This window comes from Corapipo altera, unplaced genomic scaffold (genome assembly GCF_003945725.1).
Source record: "Corapipo altera isolate COAL_440 unplaced genomic scaffold, ASM394572v1 112, whole genome shotgun sequence".
In the NCBI taxonomy this organism is placed as follows: Eukaryota; Metazoa; Chordata; class Aves; order Passeriformes; family Pipridae; genus Corapipo; species Corapipo altera.
In genome coordinates this window covers 4,728,215-4,744,947 of record NW_020884899.1, presented here as the reverse complement: position 1 = coordinate 4,744,947, position 16,733 = coordinate 4,728,215, and the positions used below count along the sequence as shown (strand labels likewise).

At 45.4% G+C, this 16,733-nt stretch overlaps 2 protein-coding genes across 6 annotated transcripts in view; one reads left to right on the top strand and one right to left on the bottom strand.

Moving 5' to 3' along the window:
• Positions 1–11,650, top strand: part of TESK2 (testis associated actin remodelling kinase 2) — a 113,216-nt gene extending 101,566 nt beyond the window's left edge. For all 5 annotated transcript variants that reach the window (XM_027649099.1, XM_027649102.1, XM_027649098.1 and 2 more), the window contains 4 exons: positions 384–467; positions 1,586–1,672; positions 4,902–5,037; positions 6,829–11,650. In XM_027649099.1, coding sequence (XP_027504900.1) covers positions 384–467; positions 1,586–1,672; positions 4,902–5,037; positions 6,829–7,841 — 1,320 coding nt within the window. In that variant the 3' untranslated portion in view covers positions 7,842–11,650. The remainder of the gene's footprint in view (positions 1–383; positions 468–1,585; positions 1,673–4,901; positions 5,038–6,828) is intronic.
• Positions 11,651–12,254: 604 nt separating this feature from the next.
• Positions 12,255–16,733, bottom strand: part of TOE1 (target of EGR1, exonuclease) — a 4,967-nt gene continuing 488 nt past the window's right edge. Inside the window, exons 2-8 of the mRNA XM_027648861.1 lie at positions 16,597–16,733; positions 16,475–16,515; positions 16,286–16,382; positions 15,971–16,129; positions 15,431–15,690; positions 13,958–14,123; positions 12,255–13,210 (exon numbers count right to left, since the gene is read on the bottom strand). Coding sequence (XP_027504662.1) covers positions 12,413–13,210; positions 13,958–14,123; positions 15,431–15,690; positions 15,971–16,129; positions 16,286–16,382; positions 16,475–16,515; positions 16,597–16,733 — 1,658 coding nt within the window. The 3' untranslated portion in view covers positions 12,255–12,412. The remainder of the gene's footprint in view (positions 13,211–13,957; positions 14,124–15,430; positions 15,691–15,970; positions 16,130–16,285; positions 16,383–16,474; positions 16,516–16,596) is intronic.

Below are 16,733 nucleotides of genomic sequence, written 5' to 3'. Positions count from 1 at the left end.
GTCACGTTTTTGGCTAATTATTCCCATCTGTAGGACATCAAATGCAACTTCACCATTCTTTTTGCAAGGAAGGATTATTTTTTTGTTTTGTTTTCACGCTGCTGAATTAAGAGTGGTTTGGTCGGTTTTCTCTTTTATTCTTGAAAGAATTTTAAAGTTATCATTGCTGTTTATGCAACAAGAATGCTTTACTGTGAGCATGTGTTTCTTCACGTGGAAAATGTTAGCTAATAATGCAGTTGCTCAGTGTTGTAAGGCTGTGGTGCCAGTTTAGTTGTTCCCCGATAGCCATTTGGGGTAAGGAGAGACTCTGGGGCAGATAAGAACACTCAGTATTCATAACTGAACCCTGTGTCTATTAATTTTTTTTTTTTCTCTCTCAGGCAGATGTGTTCTCCTATGGTATAATTCTGTGTGAGATTATAGCAAGAATACAGGCAGATCCAGACTATCTCCCTCGCACAGAGGTACGTGGTGCATTTATAACACTGGTGGGAGGTGGTGAGTCTGCCATGATAAAGGCCTGGCCTTTAGAACTTCTGGCACTGCTGCCAAAGATACGATGAATAGGTGCTACATTAAAAATAGCCTGTAAAAGGCTTTTGTTCTTCTATGCTGTTATTGTAGGAAGCTCCATTGAAGACACTTTCCCAGAGACTTGGTGCAGCTGCGATCCTCATGGGAATTCTTTTCTGCCCCTGACTGGCAGAACATTGAGAGCACTGCAGTGCAAACTCTTCCTTTTGTGGAGTGATAGCTCATGTAGACTTCTTGCCAGGTTCAGAACAGGGCACTTTTGGCACACTGCATCCACTAAGCAGCCCCTCCTTGTGAAAGGGGCAGGACCTGGGTTAACAGCAGCTAAAATAAGCTCACTCTTAGTTTTACATGGACTCTGCTAAGCACTGTGGATCTCAGCTATAATTGACTAATCAAAGATACTTCTTACTTTCTTCAGTTGCCTTTTGGTTGAGTCACATCTGCAGGGCAGCTTTTGGCCCTCTGGGGGGCTCTTCCAAATTGTCTGTTGTTTTCTTGTTCTGAAAATGTGAAATTGTTTAAGTCTCAAACTGCAGTAAGTAAAATTCTTTTCCTTCTCTGGCCTTCACATTTTATAGGCGTGCACTTAAGGAACTGGATAACTTGTATTACCAGTCTACCATCCACAGAAAACTTAACCATTTTAACTGATACATTTTCATCATAGCAAAGTCTCCGGTTTTATAGCAGGCTGTTAACTTGCACTGTGAAAGTCACCACAGTGAAACATCACAGTATAAGAGATTGTTTCCAGATCCACACAGGCAACATTTAACTGCAATGGATTGCAGTTGAATGCAGGAAGAAGGATGGGCTTTGAAGTCAGTCCATTCTCTTACAGGTATCCTGTATCAGTAATCCCCACTGGGAATGCTGCAGTTCAAAGTGTGCCTGAAGTTTTCTTAAAATTGTCTGCATGTGGTTGTTGAGATGGTGTTCCTGGCTATTCCTGATAACTCCACGTAGGGTTCCCCTAAAAAGAAGATGCTTTGGGCCAGATAGCAGACCTCACTTATATCTCTGTGTTGTGTTTTTGTTTGTACAGAATTTTGGATTAGATTATGATTCCTTCCAGCACATGGTGGGAGACTGTCCTCCTGACTTCCTCCAGCTGGCCTTCAACTGCTGTAACGTGAGTATCTTACTTGAAGGGGAGAGGCCTAAACTAGAGTTCTCTAAATCCCTCTGGCTTTTGAAGATAGAGCTTAAAGCATTTACAGAAGAGGCTTGAAGAGCCTACCTATAACAGCAGTGCCTTCTGATAACCCAGAAAGTCCCTTGCAGTTTTTATAATCCTTCCCTTCCCCTTGCAAAAAGGTATATCTTGTGTTTTTGCAATTCTGTGTTCTGTCATGCCAAGCAGACAGAACTGAACAGCTTCTTGCAGGCTGCTCAGGCTGATCATAACCAGTTGGATGCTATTGAAACTGGGTAACCCTTGGGCTGACAAAATGCAGCTGTTATTGTGTACAGACCTACTGAGCTGTGAAGAAAGGGTTCTGAGCTGCCCTCCCAAACAGAGGGAACAAACAATCCAAGGGCAGGCATTAAACTACTCTGGATACCTTCATGGCTCCTCACTGTGAAAATTCCAAGGAAGTAGATGTCTCTTGTTGGTTATCCAGTAACAGAGTTGCTAGTATTGTATAGTAAGCTGGTTTATATGAAATAAGAGAACCTGAGCTGCCACCAGATTCAGATGAAGTTGAGACTGTCCAGCCTGCACAACTTAAGTTGAGGAACCTTCTAAAAGTTTTATTGCACAAAACTTTGCCAGGGACTCACAACCAGGCCATACTGGAACCAGTACCAGCCCTGTGTCCAAGTGAGTGCTTGTAAGAAAAGTCTCATCTCTTTGTGCTCTTGATGCTTATTTTTGGCCTGAGCTCTCTCTCCTTTGTATTAGTGCAAATGCCCATGCTTCAGGAGAGCACGGTATAAAGGTGAGACTGGGGGCATGACTGCTGCTCTTGACACCAGATAGCATAATTTAATTCTAAAAATGTTTGTGGAACTTACTGTGGACAAGCTACTTCACTCCTGTGGTTTCACCTTAGTACAGCAGAGCTTGTTTCACCAGGACATTGGTACGTCTGACTCATGTTTATGAAGTGTTTTGGTTACATGAGTGCTAAAGGTTTTGGCTAGAGGTAGGATTTGACTTGGGAAATATCAACTCCCACCTCTAGAGTCCAGAAATGGTACTGCATCCAAACACATGGTGCATGATTCAAAGCAATTTCTCAGCACAGAAACTCAGAGAACAATTGCTCATGAAGGAAGGGGCCTTGTATTCTCATGTAAGAATTTGGTGTGGTCAGAGAAAAAGGATTTTCTCCTACTGATTGTCAAATGCTGATTCTTGTGTAATAAATATCCCTTCCCCAAATTGAAATGTAAATTACTTTCATGTGATCTAGCCATTAATATGCTGATTTCAGCATGGGCCATGCTGGAATTCACTTAGCACTCACCTAGTAGAAGGAAAGAGGGGATAAACAGATAAGTCTTTCTTACATTTTCCTAAGCATGCTGTGCTTCAGCAATAGGTGATTAGTGTGATAATTTGCTCTTAGACATGGACATTTTTATTATTTAGTAGGTCAACAAAATGTGAACTGTATCCAGCTGATCAGCTGAAGTAATGTGCAAACTAATGTGCAAAGCCCTGGGGTTTTCTACAGCCAGGAAACGTGTTTTAGGGCACGTAAGAGAACCAGTAAAAAAACCGTCATACTGACATGTATGAAGAGTGGATTAAAATGTCTTTAATTTGCTGTTATAAAGTGTGGGATTTTTTAAATAAGTACCTTCAGGGAAGGCTCCCCAACAACTGTAAGCCTATTTGTGTCTATACTTAGTAAACATAATCATAAATGATCATGCAAAATGCTTACCATCACGAGCTGAGCTGTGGGCAACTGCTGCCTTGAGGAAGAATCTTTTATTCCATTTGAGCAGAATCTGGGCTGCTCAGGGATGGAAGAGGCAAGTGGTGCTCTGAGTAACTTTTCCATTGGTGCCTTTGTCCTGGATCTTACCTAGCATAAATTAAAATAGCCAGAGAGCCCCTTTTATTTCCTCTAACTTTCTGTAGCTTGCAACAGCTCCTTAAACTTCTCAAATTAGTAAGTTTGTCAGAGTACAGTGTGTGCTTCAGTGTTGCCCCTGCCCTACTCTTTCAGTGAAGCAGGGAAAGCAGAAAAATGTTTTCCAATGTCAGGAAATTCCAGCTGCTGCATTAGAACAACTTTCTTGCTGCTCTTGAGCTCTTCAAGTGCGATTTGTTTGGTTGGTTTTTATTACTGTACATGTGAATTTTTAGCCCTTCACCCTGTGTTGCTGGAAGGTGTTCTGGCATTGCTGATCATACCAGTTCTTTTCAGAAAGATCCATCTCGTAGGACCTGCAGGGCACTACAGGGAGGTCTTGGAGGTTTGTTGTGCACAAAGCACCACTGTTCCCATTGTAGAGGTGAGATCTGTCTGGGCTTGCCCACTCTGAAAAAGCCTTTAGAAGGCTGGAAACAGGAATCAGGTCAAGCAGAATATTTTGTTATTACTGTAATAAGGTTAACTTTCAGCTTCTGAATTAGATGCCGATACCTACAGTAGTTAAACCTGTAACATATATACAGGGTCGATGTTCAAAATTATGAAATGCCTACTATCTTAAATTAAACTTCTTGGCCTGTAGTTCAGTTTTAGTGTTGGTCTTTGTTTAGAGTTCCATTTCTGCTAGAGTGAATAATTAAATACTTACTGAGAAATTCAAACTGATACAGGGGGAATATTTTACCTGAGGGGTTTTTTTTCTAATATATTACTTGGTCAAATTATATAACCAATCTTGCTTCCTTGCAAGACAGACCAGTACATCAAGTGGTAAGGCTGATTAGCAGATAGAAAGATGCATTTTCAGCAATACCATTTAGGTGGGTTTTAATTAAAGCCACAGGGAGATGATAGAAGAATTACAAACTTTTAAAGAATGACATAGCCATGTTGCTCTGTATAACCCTTTTGAAGTAATGTTAGTACATAATCTCTCTCTGATAACCAGAGTCCAGAAAGAAATCTTGAACTATTCAAGCTGTTCAAAACAAAGCCCCATCACAAGCCATGAATCTGACAGATTCCCACCTTGTCAGTTTAAAATTCATCTTCTGCATAAATGTTTACAACTTGATAATTAAATGTGAGAAGTATGATAGAGAGAAATGCCACTTTGCAATGATAACACACTTAAAACAGTCTTGAATTTCCTTAGTTTCTTCAGATTGTCCCTCTGTCTGCCCACTGTGTGAGCAGAATAGCATGGACTAACCCACATGAACTTATTTGATTTGTGTCCATTCACAGATGGATCCAAAGCTACGTCCTTCATTTGCTGATATTGTCAAAACACTGGAGGAAATGTTAAACCGCCTGAGAAATGAGGACTCTGAGAGAGAGAGAAAGTTCTTGAACCTTGACAACAGTGAAAGAAAACCAAAAGGTAAGTGTCTGTATTGTACAAGTATTGCTGCATGCTAATAGCAAGAGGGTACAATGCTTCATATTTTGAAACCTGGGATTTCAGCTATATATGGTATTATTTACACCTTATGAAAAACTTAATTGAACCTTGAAAATTATTCTGGAGCAATGCTGTGTACTTTGCACTGCAGTGTCCTTTGGGGAAAAAACAGCTAACTGTTTCTTAAAGTGCCTCATGAGGTTTTGCCCACAAGCTCTGCAGAGGAAATTTAGAGTTCATTTGGGAATGGTTTTGTAAGTTGCTAATAGTATATGAAAATCCATCAACTTTTTATTTATCCCTGCCCTACTCAGTACATATACACAATTTCTTTGGTGTATGTTATGCGTAACGTTTAGAAGCTTCTTAAATTCCTTCAGGAGGAAGAGCACAGAAGATGCAAGAGTATTATAAAATACTCTGAAAGATGGGAAAAGATGAATCCCAAGTCTGCTTGGGAATGTTGGCCTTGAAAGGTTTTCTCTAAAGCTGTCTGGTGCCACCTGGTGTGGGGAGCAAACTCTGGTAGCCTGGGCCATATTCTGACTTGGGTGTCTCTTATATTAGTACACTTCTGGCATTGGGAACTTAGAGTACAGTAAAAATAGTTTCTCATATTGTGTGTATATATAAATATGCAACACATATACATAGCCATCAATCTGTAATATGGTTTTAGATTGCAATGATTATTCTCTATTTCAAACCACATACACTTAATGCCTGTGGTGGTTCTCCCAGACCTGGAAAGCATCTAAAAGAGGTGTGAGTTAAAAAGGAAAACTTTTTTTTTTTTGTTTAGATTTTTGGTTTGGTTTGTGTTGGGTTTTTCTTTTTTCACATTTTTGGCATTCTCCCCTTGGAGTGCATGTACAAAACAAGTACTTCTTGAAGAAGTGTTACATGCTGTTCTTTGACTTGTGTACACTTTCCTACATGGAATGACTGCAGTCTAAACTGTGGCAGTATTTAGAGGGGAAAGTGAAAATCCATATGTGCTTATTCTGGAAATGGTAATCAAAAGGAGATATCACTTCTTTATATTCTTTTGTTAAGGCTCTAACACAACTCTTCAAAGATACCTTGAGAGCCAGTGCCAGGTGCATGTTCCAAACAGAGTTAGCATCTACCGTTTTCCCAACCTGTTCTAGTGATACAGCTTTATTTATATGTGTGTGTGTGTGTGTGTGTGCAAATACACATGCATATGGACAACTTTAAAACTCCTATTCATCAGGGTCAAACAATCACATACCCCTAGTATCCTAGTTTTGTGTGGGATAATGTACTGAATGAAGGCTGCGATGGAATTATTTAAAATCTTCACGGTACCAGGAGGGGCATTTATTTTGGTCTTTAGACTTTTTCTATCATGGTGAAAAAATTCCAGTTCCTTTGGCAGCTAAGTTTTGTACTTGTTCTCTTTTATGGCCAGTATTACCAACAGATCTTGGGCAACCTCTGCTGGAAGCCAGGACAATAAATGTAGAAACATGCAAATTGTTCTTCTCTAACATCCTGTGCTGTCTCTGCTGTGGCAGTGTACTGGCAGCAAGGAGGTTTGAAGGGGCTCTAAAATACACTGAGAAGAGAATGGTGTACTTGTGTCTGTGCAGGAACTCATAAGGAAGGAGCAGACATGTGCTTTGGGAAGATACTTTGGAACATCAGAAATGCAGCTTTTTTCTTTACAGTTGTCATGAAGGCTCTGTGAGCAAGCAGACATACAGCTGTATAGAGCTAAGAGTGTTTTTCTCTTTTTCTACTCAGGATCAATTGAAAAAGGACCAGGAGTAAAACGTTTGAGTTCCTTGGATGATAAGATCCCACCCAAGTCACCCCGTCCCCGTCGGAACATCTGGCTGTCACGCAGCCAGTCAGATATCTTCTCCCGCAAGCCTTCCAGGAAGATAAATGTGCAGGACCCCTACTATACACCAAACAAAGGGTTAGGCCGGAAAGTGAATCCCTTCAGTGCCCGGGAGGACCTCAAGGGAGGGAAGATCAAATTCTTTGACATGCCAAGCAAGTCTGTGATTTCCCTCGTGTTTGACTTGTACTCTCCAGAGGCAGGCGGGCGCCTCAAAGCCAGCCAGTCCCACTTGCGGCAGGCGTACAGCACAGACTGGCAGGAATTTTCCCTGCTTCCTGGGAGGAGATGCAGATCGCTTCCGCTCTCTCCTGAATTACCACACAAGGAATATGGCCTGTTTGGAGGACTGTCTTCAACCGTGGGCAGGTGTGACCCAGCTCAGCTTGGTGCAGAGGTTCGGCAAAAACTCCTGAGTAGCAGTAAATATGGTGTGTCAGAGATTCCCCCCTTTCACGCCAAGCATCACAGACCAGAATTTCTTCTTGCACCAGGACAAGAAGAGGATATGGACTGTTCAGATGGGCCAGTGGCCCAGGAGGAAAATGGGTTTTGCCTTGTTGAGAACACGTGTGGAGCTCCAGCATGTAACCAACCATTAGTGCTGGCCCAGCCTGAGCCTCTATCTTACAAAAAGCTCCCAGTTGAGAATTCAGTGAACTCTGAGGGACGTGGCCCCCCACAAGTGTCTGCAGGCTGTCTCCCATCTGAAGAGATGGAGGTGGAAGATGATCTACTGAAAATTACTCTGTTAGAGTCCACAAAGCCTCTGTTCAGTGTTAGTCCTTCCAACGAGCTGAAAAGAGAGGCATGGCCCTTCAGGGAACAGGATGGGGACAGTCCTGCCCTGTTGCCTCAGACCTCCTCCAACATCTCAGCAAGTGGCAGCACAGAGTCAACTTGTGACATATGAAGAGAGGGCTCAAACTGAACATGTCCTTGAGGGAACAGTTGTTCCCAGTTGCTTAAACTCTGTTTTTCTCAAGTGCTGGGCTTCACATTTGAAAGAGACTCAGCAGATGGTGGGAGCTGCCTGTCAAACAGATTGCTGCAGACAGTGTCTGGAGAGACTGATTATTTTATAAAACTTTATTTCAAACTGTGCTTATTCCCATTCCTGATTTACTATAGGAGGGGGAACTACTCCAGCCAGAATGGCCATGTGAGCCCCACAGCCTTTCCAAGAGGCAGCAGCCAGAGCAGGCACCGTGTAAACAGTTTGACCTGGATTTCCAGCATGGAGTATTTCAAGGCCTTAAGCTCCATGTAGAGTAGAAAGAATGACCCTTAGGTTTTCCCTCTTTCTCTGACTGACCAGCTGCTCTAAGCCACTGCAGATTTTTCATTAATTCTGCAGCAGTGCACGTGAGTTGGAGCCTCTGTTTTAGAAACAGGCACAGAGGTCTTTCAGAGCTATGTTGAGCAGATAGGAATGCTCTCTGGTTCCAGAGCTGCTGTGAATGCTGTTGCAGCATTAAACAAGCTCTTCATTCAAAAGCAGCAAAAACAAAACCCCTCATGCTGGTCACAATCTGTGGGCTGAGTCACATGACAAATACTTTGCAATTAACAAGAAGAATCTGTTCCCTGGTGTTTCATTTTCCCTTGGGATTTGGTAATGATGTTTAATGCATTAGTGCAGGGAAGCTCTCTTCCTTGTACAGCTCTTCATGTATCTCAGCCCAAATGTGGAGAAGATTTGCCCAGGGCACAGAGAGCATATTGCAGGCATTGTGATTTCTGGGCTTCTGAAGAAACTTAAGAGTAACTAGTTGTACTGAGCTTTTGGGGGGGGGGGTGGATGTGCTCTTATCTCTGAAGAACTGAATGAACATCATGATCTGTTCCTGCAGAATCTTTAAATACAGTAACTACATCCCAGTTGACTATTATCACTAAGCTAGAAGGGTCACATTCACCTCCCTCTCTGGTACAACATCCCATCTCACTGATTCCACTGCAGTAATGATGGCTCCTCACTTAAAACCAGCTGCTTGACAGAAGACAGTGATCCCCTGCTCAGGGGAAGTTGCCAGCAGTGTTGTGGCCACACAAGTGCTCTTAGAGAGGATGACTCACAGGAGGGCTTTGAATTGTCAAACTAAAGAAAATCAGCTTGTCCCAAATTAACTTTTTTTTTTCCCCCTCTACAGAAAGAAGCTGCTGTTGTTTTTGGCTTCTCCTGTCACTAAATAGGATGATCTTTTTATTTTTTGATATTATTTTTTTTACTTTCCTTCACCAGCAGGTACATGTGAAAGAAGCAGCAACATGAGCTTTTAATGCTGCTTGCTGGAACCAGCATCAGTGATCCCCGCTCTGGGACGCGATGCGTGGGGAAAGCTTGTTCTGTGATGAGGTTTGTGCAACATCCTTTTCCATTATCATCATCCCAACAATATGGGATTTTATTTTATGGGGTTTTTTTTTAACCTATATTATCATTCCTAAGTGAGGTATGCATTGCATGCCTGCTGAGCAGATGGTGATGCAGCAGAGAGTCCAGAATTTCATCCAGGTAGCCTGTTACACTCTCTTCCTGCTCTCTTGTAAGGATGGATAATGTAAGCTAGTCTCTGATGGAAGCCAGACTATTTCTACTCTTCTCCCATCTCAAAGAAAGGTTGGAGAAAGCCTTAGTTCTTTCTTTTATCCTTCCAGAGGTGTAGGTAATTATTCCATGAGTTACAATTATGACTCTGTCTTGTGAAGTGTGTGTTAACCTGAGCAGCGGTTCTCCCTTTGCAGTGGCTGCAATGAATTTAATGAGAAACCCAGTGTTGCTGAGTTATGTAGCACAGTCCATTCAGATTAGGCAGCTGTTGGCAGTTTGAAAGAGAAAATGCCTGTGCTCATTAAGATCACCCCTTTTGGCCCACACCCCTCTGCCTCTTGAAGGTGCTGATCTGTAGAATAGTCTGGATTCTGTATCGTGTCTGCAGAGTGCAGAGCAGCTTGTACAGCTGGCACTGTGTTGTGTGTAACTTCCTTTGAGGACAGAGAAACAGCAGAACTCGATTGCCAGAGTTGCCTGCCTTATGCCTGCTTGCTTTTTCTTTTTCTTTTTTTTTTTTTAATACTTTTATCTTTGATACAATTGTAATCTTCCAGGAGGGAAACCATCAGCACCAGCTTCTGTTGTCACAAGGTGCATTTAAGTGCGTGACTTCAGACAAAAAAAAAGCAATAATGAGTAAGTTTACTTTTGGATCACCAGGCTGAGGGAAGCTGCCCAGCATCCTGGAGCAGCCTGCAGCCTCATCAGAGAGCACACGCACACCTCTGGCTGCCTTGTGGCTCCCGGGAGCCCTGGCTGTCAGCTGACACCTCATCACCAAGCCTGTTGCCCTCTGTGGCACCCATTGCAGTGACCTCATCTGTTCTCTTACACCACTCTTACAGTGTTTCCCTGCCCTGAACAGCTCTTACAAAGCAGCATGGCTAAAAGTTTTATTTTCTTAGATGTCTGCTCTAAGCACAAACAGCTGACGTGCACTGGGCACGTCTGTCGACTTTTCTGGCTCTTTGTACTGAGGTGGAGATGTCAGAAAAAGAAATTCCAAGGACTAGCAGCTCAGGCCTTTTCCTGGATTCTTGGTCTGCATGGGAAGAGGCATGTGTATGAAACTGGAGTAAGAAGTAATTTTTAGAAATAGCTAAGTGGTTGCTGAAACCCAGTGTTTCCAAGGGTCTGGATGCAGTTGGAACTCACTGCATCTCATCCCTTTGGTTGTGTAAAGCTGAATCTAGGTTGCACCTAGCAAACCTAGGTTTTCTGCCTACCTGAGGTTGCTTTTTGACAGGGGGCCATTTTCTGACAGCTACTGATGAACACATGGTTAGCAAACTCCTTGTTTTACAGTGATGCGACAGAGTTCTGCTGTGATCGGATTTTACCGTGACTTCGACTCCACGGGAGCCGTTCCTGCTACGCATCTCCGTGACGAGATCAAAGATGTTTTAAATTCACTTTAAATCTCTCTGTACTGAATTCATTTAAATGTCTGTTATAAGCTATTTTCGTTGTGGTTGCAGGTTGATGAAACGCAGCCCAGAGAATGCATGTGAATTGCTGCCCTTCAAAAGCAGCGCAGCCACAAGGGGCTGCAGCAGACTTGTACTTGTTGGAGAGGCATTGATGTGTTATGTGTAACAGAGCATTGGTATTTTTTGCCAGTACAACTAAAAGACACTTGAATAATTCCTGTTTGCACTTAATGCTATTGTTTATATTGCATGTCACTACATTTCTATGCAAAACAAATAACCTTTTTTTTTTTTTTTTTTTTTTGGGAGGAGGGGCAGCCAGATATTTGATTAAGTATAAAGACCTTTGCGAGATGATCTATTTTCGTATTTATGAAGGAGTTTTACGTCTTAATATTTTGCAGACTGTAAATAGCTCAACTTGTAATTAAAGGCTTAGGAAGAGGTTTGTAGCCTGTGTATAATAGTAAGTTAACACTGCCAGAAAAAGAAATCTTTGCGAAACAACTTTTCTAATATTGCGGATATTTATGAATATGTAAAGAAAGCACGTCTTGTTTTTATGTTGATTGACCTTCTGACTTTTTTGAACTATAGAAATGGTGTATGTTTTATTGGAACTGCAATAAGAAGTAACCAAAGATGAATCCAGTTAAATATTTTCATAATTTTTTTCTTGGTCAGGTTTTGTAAACTTTCCCAACTTGCTTTCAAAATAAAAATGAAATCAAGGCCTGAGTCTTGTCATTAAGAGGACAATTCTAGGTTAAAAAAGCTGGCTCGAATGCTTACTTAAGCTACAAATGCCACCTGGCTCGAAATTGTATTTGCTATTACTCAGTGCTGAATTATAAACAAGGAATCATCCTGAGTCAGTGTTATTTCTCTCCTGCATCTTACTGAAGTGTTGCACTATTAAATTCATGAGAATCAAAGATTTTTTGTTTACTGCTCTGGGTTACAGTGCCCAGAAGAGCAGGCCATAGCTTTTGATAGCAGCCTGCAGGGAGTTTGCCATGGTGGCTGCTTTGTTCTAGCCCTGAACAGCTTCAGTAGCACAGGAAGCTGTGCAGTTTCTCAGGACCACATCTGGCTTTCACCCTCACTGCATCTCCCCTTGGCAGAAGGCTGATGACCTGCTACGGCTTGGTTCTGCATGCTGTTAGCCTGCACTAGAATCAGCTGGTCCATCTGGGAGAAACTTTCTCCTTCCCCTCTCTCCCGTAGGAGAAGAGGTCTCATCTGGATGTGCTGTAACCAAAGGTGCACTTCTCCTCCCCCTTCTTCAGCCTCACCACTGCCTTCACATCCCAACATATGCTGCTAAGGAACACAGGGGGAACTCCAGCTGAGAGCAATTTAATTGGTCAGATGTTAAAACAGAAACAAGGAACTTGTTCCCTTTCTGGTGATGAAATAAAGGACTTGATGGAATAAAGGGCTTCAAAACTTGAAGGGGAAAAAAAAATAATCAGTTTAGTGAGGAGCTCTGTAGTTCTATGCACTGTCCCAGGCCAACTTTATCTTCTCGCTGTGGGCTTTGGAAGATTTAGAAAACAAGCTCTTCACAATTTGCAGTGGCACTGATTTCCCGCTGAGGTACAGTTTATTATGGCAGTCTGGCAACCAGGGCCCTGCTCCAGTGTCTGTGTTTTTCCCTTGCTTGAGCATCCAGACATAAGCCATGATATAGCCAGTCATGAATGCATCAAAGCCAGCTCGGTGTGTGCCCCCCTGGGAAGGAGGGACACGGGTTTGCTTTTCCTTTCCTGCAGCACCTGCTGCTTCAGTCTTGGGGATGTCTGGGTGACTGACTGAGCCCAACCCAGCAGGAACCTCTGGCTTCCTCTCCACTTGGTCACTGTCAGAGGCATTGCCCTTGGCAGAATGGCTCAGGGCAACTGCTACCTGGACAGCAGTTCCTTCAGTGCTCCCCAGATTCTCTTCCCACTGTGTGCTGGTGTCTGAGTTGACCTCTGTTTCCACATCCATGGAGTTCTCCTCCAGGGGCCTGCCCTCTCCATTGGGTGCGATCGCTGCCAGCTCTGTGGCAGCTGCAGGCTCAAAGCAGCTCTGTTTCTGTGGTGGTCCCTCCTCCCCATTCTGAGCTTGCTCTGTTTTTTCCCCTGAGCTTTCCTCTAGGAACGCCTTTGCAGATGCTTTTGTGTTCTTCCGATGCTTCCATCTGTGCTTCCGTTTCTTTCGCTTCTCCCAAAGCTTGTCATCCTCATCAATGATGAGATCGATGTTATGAGACTGTGGACACTTCACCCCTTTTGGACACCAGCCATAGGCCTAAGGAGAGAGAGAGAAAGAAGTCTGTAGCCTCTCTCTTCCTGGTTAGAGCAGCGCTCACCATAACAGGGAGCAGAGCTAATTATTCCCCTCCACCAGGGGCTTGAGAGGCTGGATCAGGAACACTGTGCTCAATTAGAGCCCCTGAGCAACACTGAGTTGGTTGCTGGATGAGAAAATTCCAGAGATTTCCCCAGCCTGTGTTGTTCTGTGACAGAATGAAATATCAGGAAGAGCTCCTTTCTCCATGAAGCACCTGAAGCCAGTTCCAATCTGATGGGACAGGCTCGCTGTTTGCTACTGCAGCAGCACCAGGAGGTGCTGTGGGTCACCCTGTGCTACAGTGCCAGAAGCTGCAGACAGGTAACATTTTTTTTAATATCTAATCAAGATACAGGGGAGGGTAGAGGTGGTGTTTCTTGCTTGAGGGACAAGCCAAACTAATACAGAACTTGCATCCCTCCCCCAAAAGCAGTGGGTACTGTAACTCACACCATCCTGCTGTTTAGGGCCATAGAATCTCCTTCTGAATCTTTCCATCTAACATAGCCTGCAGAATTCCCCACCTCCCAAGCAGGGTGTGCTATTACCCTCTCTGTCATGAAGCCACATGAAGCCTGAAAATGTTCCTTCTGCTGTGAAACAAGTGAAGGGAAGTTCCCATGTGCTTCCCTACCACTGCCTGCTCTGGCCAGGTGTGCCTCTTTCCACGGAGCCATGAAGGAAGCTGGGATTCAGGTTACCTACCGAAAATTTCTCACAGACAGGCACCTTGTTTCCCGTGTTGTGGCTTTCCTCTTCCAGGGAGCAGCAGCGATAGTCGATGTATCGGGACATGTTGGCAGGGTAGTTGCAGAACTCCACGGTGAGGTGCTGCCCACTGGAGTCCTTCAGCTTGGAGTTCTCCCTCTTGCTGGAACAAACAGGAGCACACAGTTACTGAAGGGAACTCACCAAAGAGCCCATGGCGTGGAGCCAGCACAAACTCCCTGCTCTCCACTGAGTCCCAGATCCACGAGTTTCCTGCCCCTGAGCTCCACAGCTTGCTGGGAAGAAATTCAATCCTGGAAGAGCAGCTTAAGTAAGTGTTGTTTCTGTACTGATTTAAAGGTTGTTTTTTCTTATCCCAGTATGCAGACAGGGAAAACTGTCTCTGGTGAAGCTATGGGAGAAGGTGGCACATAGTTTGATTTTGAATACTAAGGGAAGCATATCTGTTAGTTTTCATACTATTAATGGACAAAAAAAAACCACCCCAAAATGAAGCATCACCACCCAGGCAGGCTGAACCTGGGCAATGCAGAAAAGGAAAGGGTTTCCATCGTATGAGAAAAGAATCTGACCTCTGTTTTGTCCCAGGAGGTGGTTTAAAGGCCCAAAACCTCTGGAAGGCTCCATGAAACTAGAATTGTGGTTAAAACATTTAAGAGGTCAGTTTAAAAGGTATTTTTATCTTGTCAAAACAAAGCACTCTGATGTTTTCTGAACAGCCATCTTGAATGTTTTCAGACCTGTCAAAGTGGCATTTCCTGAGATAAAACAGTCACTAAAAATACCATTTCTCCTCTATGCAGAGCATGACTTAAGCTTTTTGGAGATTCCAGGGGCTGTATAGCACTGCCAGGGGCTTGTTTAGATTGTGTGGAGACTGCAGAATGTGAGGCCAGACTGCAAAGCACAGACAGGTGTCCCGAACAAGAGCACAACCCTCTCTTGGAAGGCAGTGATGGGATTTGGAGCGGGCTGCAGGTGTGTGTGACAGAGCTGGTCAGCGTCAGGAGGTGCAGGGAGCACCCACTCTTTAACTGCAGCATCCCTCATAAAACAGAGTTATAACCAGCAGACCCTGCAGGGCAGCCCTGTTTTCATTTGCTCTCTGAGCTCTTAGGGGATGTGTGTTTCTGCTGTGACCCTGTGGCACTGCTGGACCAGAACCAGGCAGCGACTCAATTAGTTCTCAGATCAGGTCACTGTGGTCAGTCCTCTGCTGGCACTAGGTTTGAAATCCTCTTTCAGCAGCTACTCAACAGAGAGGTAAGGTGTATTAAAAAATGCACCCCTGTGCACTCAGCACCCATACCAGAAACAGAGCATGGGTCACCTGAAAAGCACCTTTCTACAGGCAGTGGGACAATGAAAGGACACAGCCCCCCCTTGCCTGGAAAAACAAATACACAGTGACTTCCCCCTGTGATCTCTAAGTACCAGAGTGATGCTCACCACTTCTTGTAGGCGTACTCCAGGTAGGACGCCACAAAGCGCATCTCAAACTCCGAAGCGTACTTGGTGTCGTATATTCCTGCTGGGAACATCTCGGAGAGGTCGGCAGTGAAGGTGCCCAGGCTCTCGGGGAGGTGGGCGTAGAAGCACTGGTACAGGAACACCAGGTCAATCAGGCCATTATGGAGAATAAGTGGCTTCCTCGCCCGGATGAGCTCCAGGAAAAGTGTCCTGACGCCCTGGCTCTGGCTCTCATTGCCCTGCAAGAGGAAGGATCAGTCAGGGAGCCTCAGCACCCCAGCCTACCACCACCCTGGGGAGCCCTCAGAGCCTGTGCCAGCACAACACTGCCCACATCTGTGACCTGCTCTGAACAAACACAAACATTTGGAAAAGCAACTGCACCAAGCGACAGCCTGGGTGTGAAGCAGCAGGGAGGTGAGAGGGACAATGCTGCACTCAGGGCCGCAGTGTGAGCCCACCCTCACTCAGGAGCAGGAGCAGCCAGTGCCCTCCCAGCAGCCTGAGCTGGGTTTGTACCTTGTCGTTGCCCTTGTGGTACGGGATCCCCTGGGAGTACTGCTTGTTGAAGTCGAAGCCGTGCTGCACCAGGAACTGCACCGACTGGGGCTCCACCACGTAATCCTCCATGCAGAGCAGCGTCAGGTTGTAGATCTGGCACAGGTACGTGTTCTCGGACTGCGCCGGGAGAGCGGACAAAGAACGGACAGGTCACAGGGGTGCCGGAACAGCCCGGGGGCAGCTCGGCGGGGCGGGGGTTGGGTCCCAACTCCCGGCACGTCCCCGCTGCTTCTCGGGAAGGCGGGAGCAGCAGCAAACGGCCCGCGCACGCACCTTCTCCGGGAGCTGCTTGAAGCAGGCGAGGCCGAGCGACAGCACGGAGCGTGTCCTGGCGGCGCTGCAGACGGCCTTGTACCGCTCCTCGATGCACCTGCGGCGGGACAGCGGAGCGTGAACCCTCGGCACCGAGGGACGAGCCCCCCCTCGCCCCCCGCCCCGGCCCCGGCCCCGCTGGGCACTCACGGGCTCAGCAGCGACTTCCTGGCGCCGAGACCGCTCAGCTCCTGCGGGGAGACACACACAGACACCCGTCAGCGGCCCCGCGGCCCCGGCCGCACCCCGGCGGCGCCCCCGCCCCGGCTCACCGTGTCCACGGCCACGAAGGTGGCGGAGCGCAGCGCCAGCAGCAGGGACGGCCACAGCTCGCCCAGGTTGTCGCTCTGCACGTCCACCACCGGCCCCGCGCGGGCGCGGCCATGGCGGGCGCCGCGCGGGTGCCGGT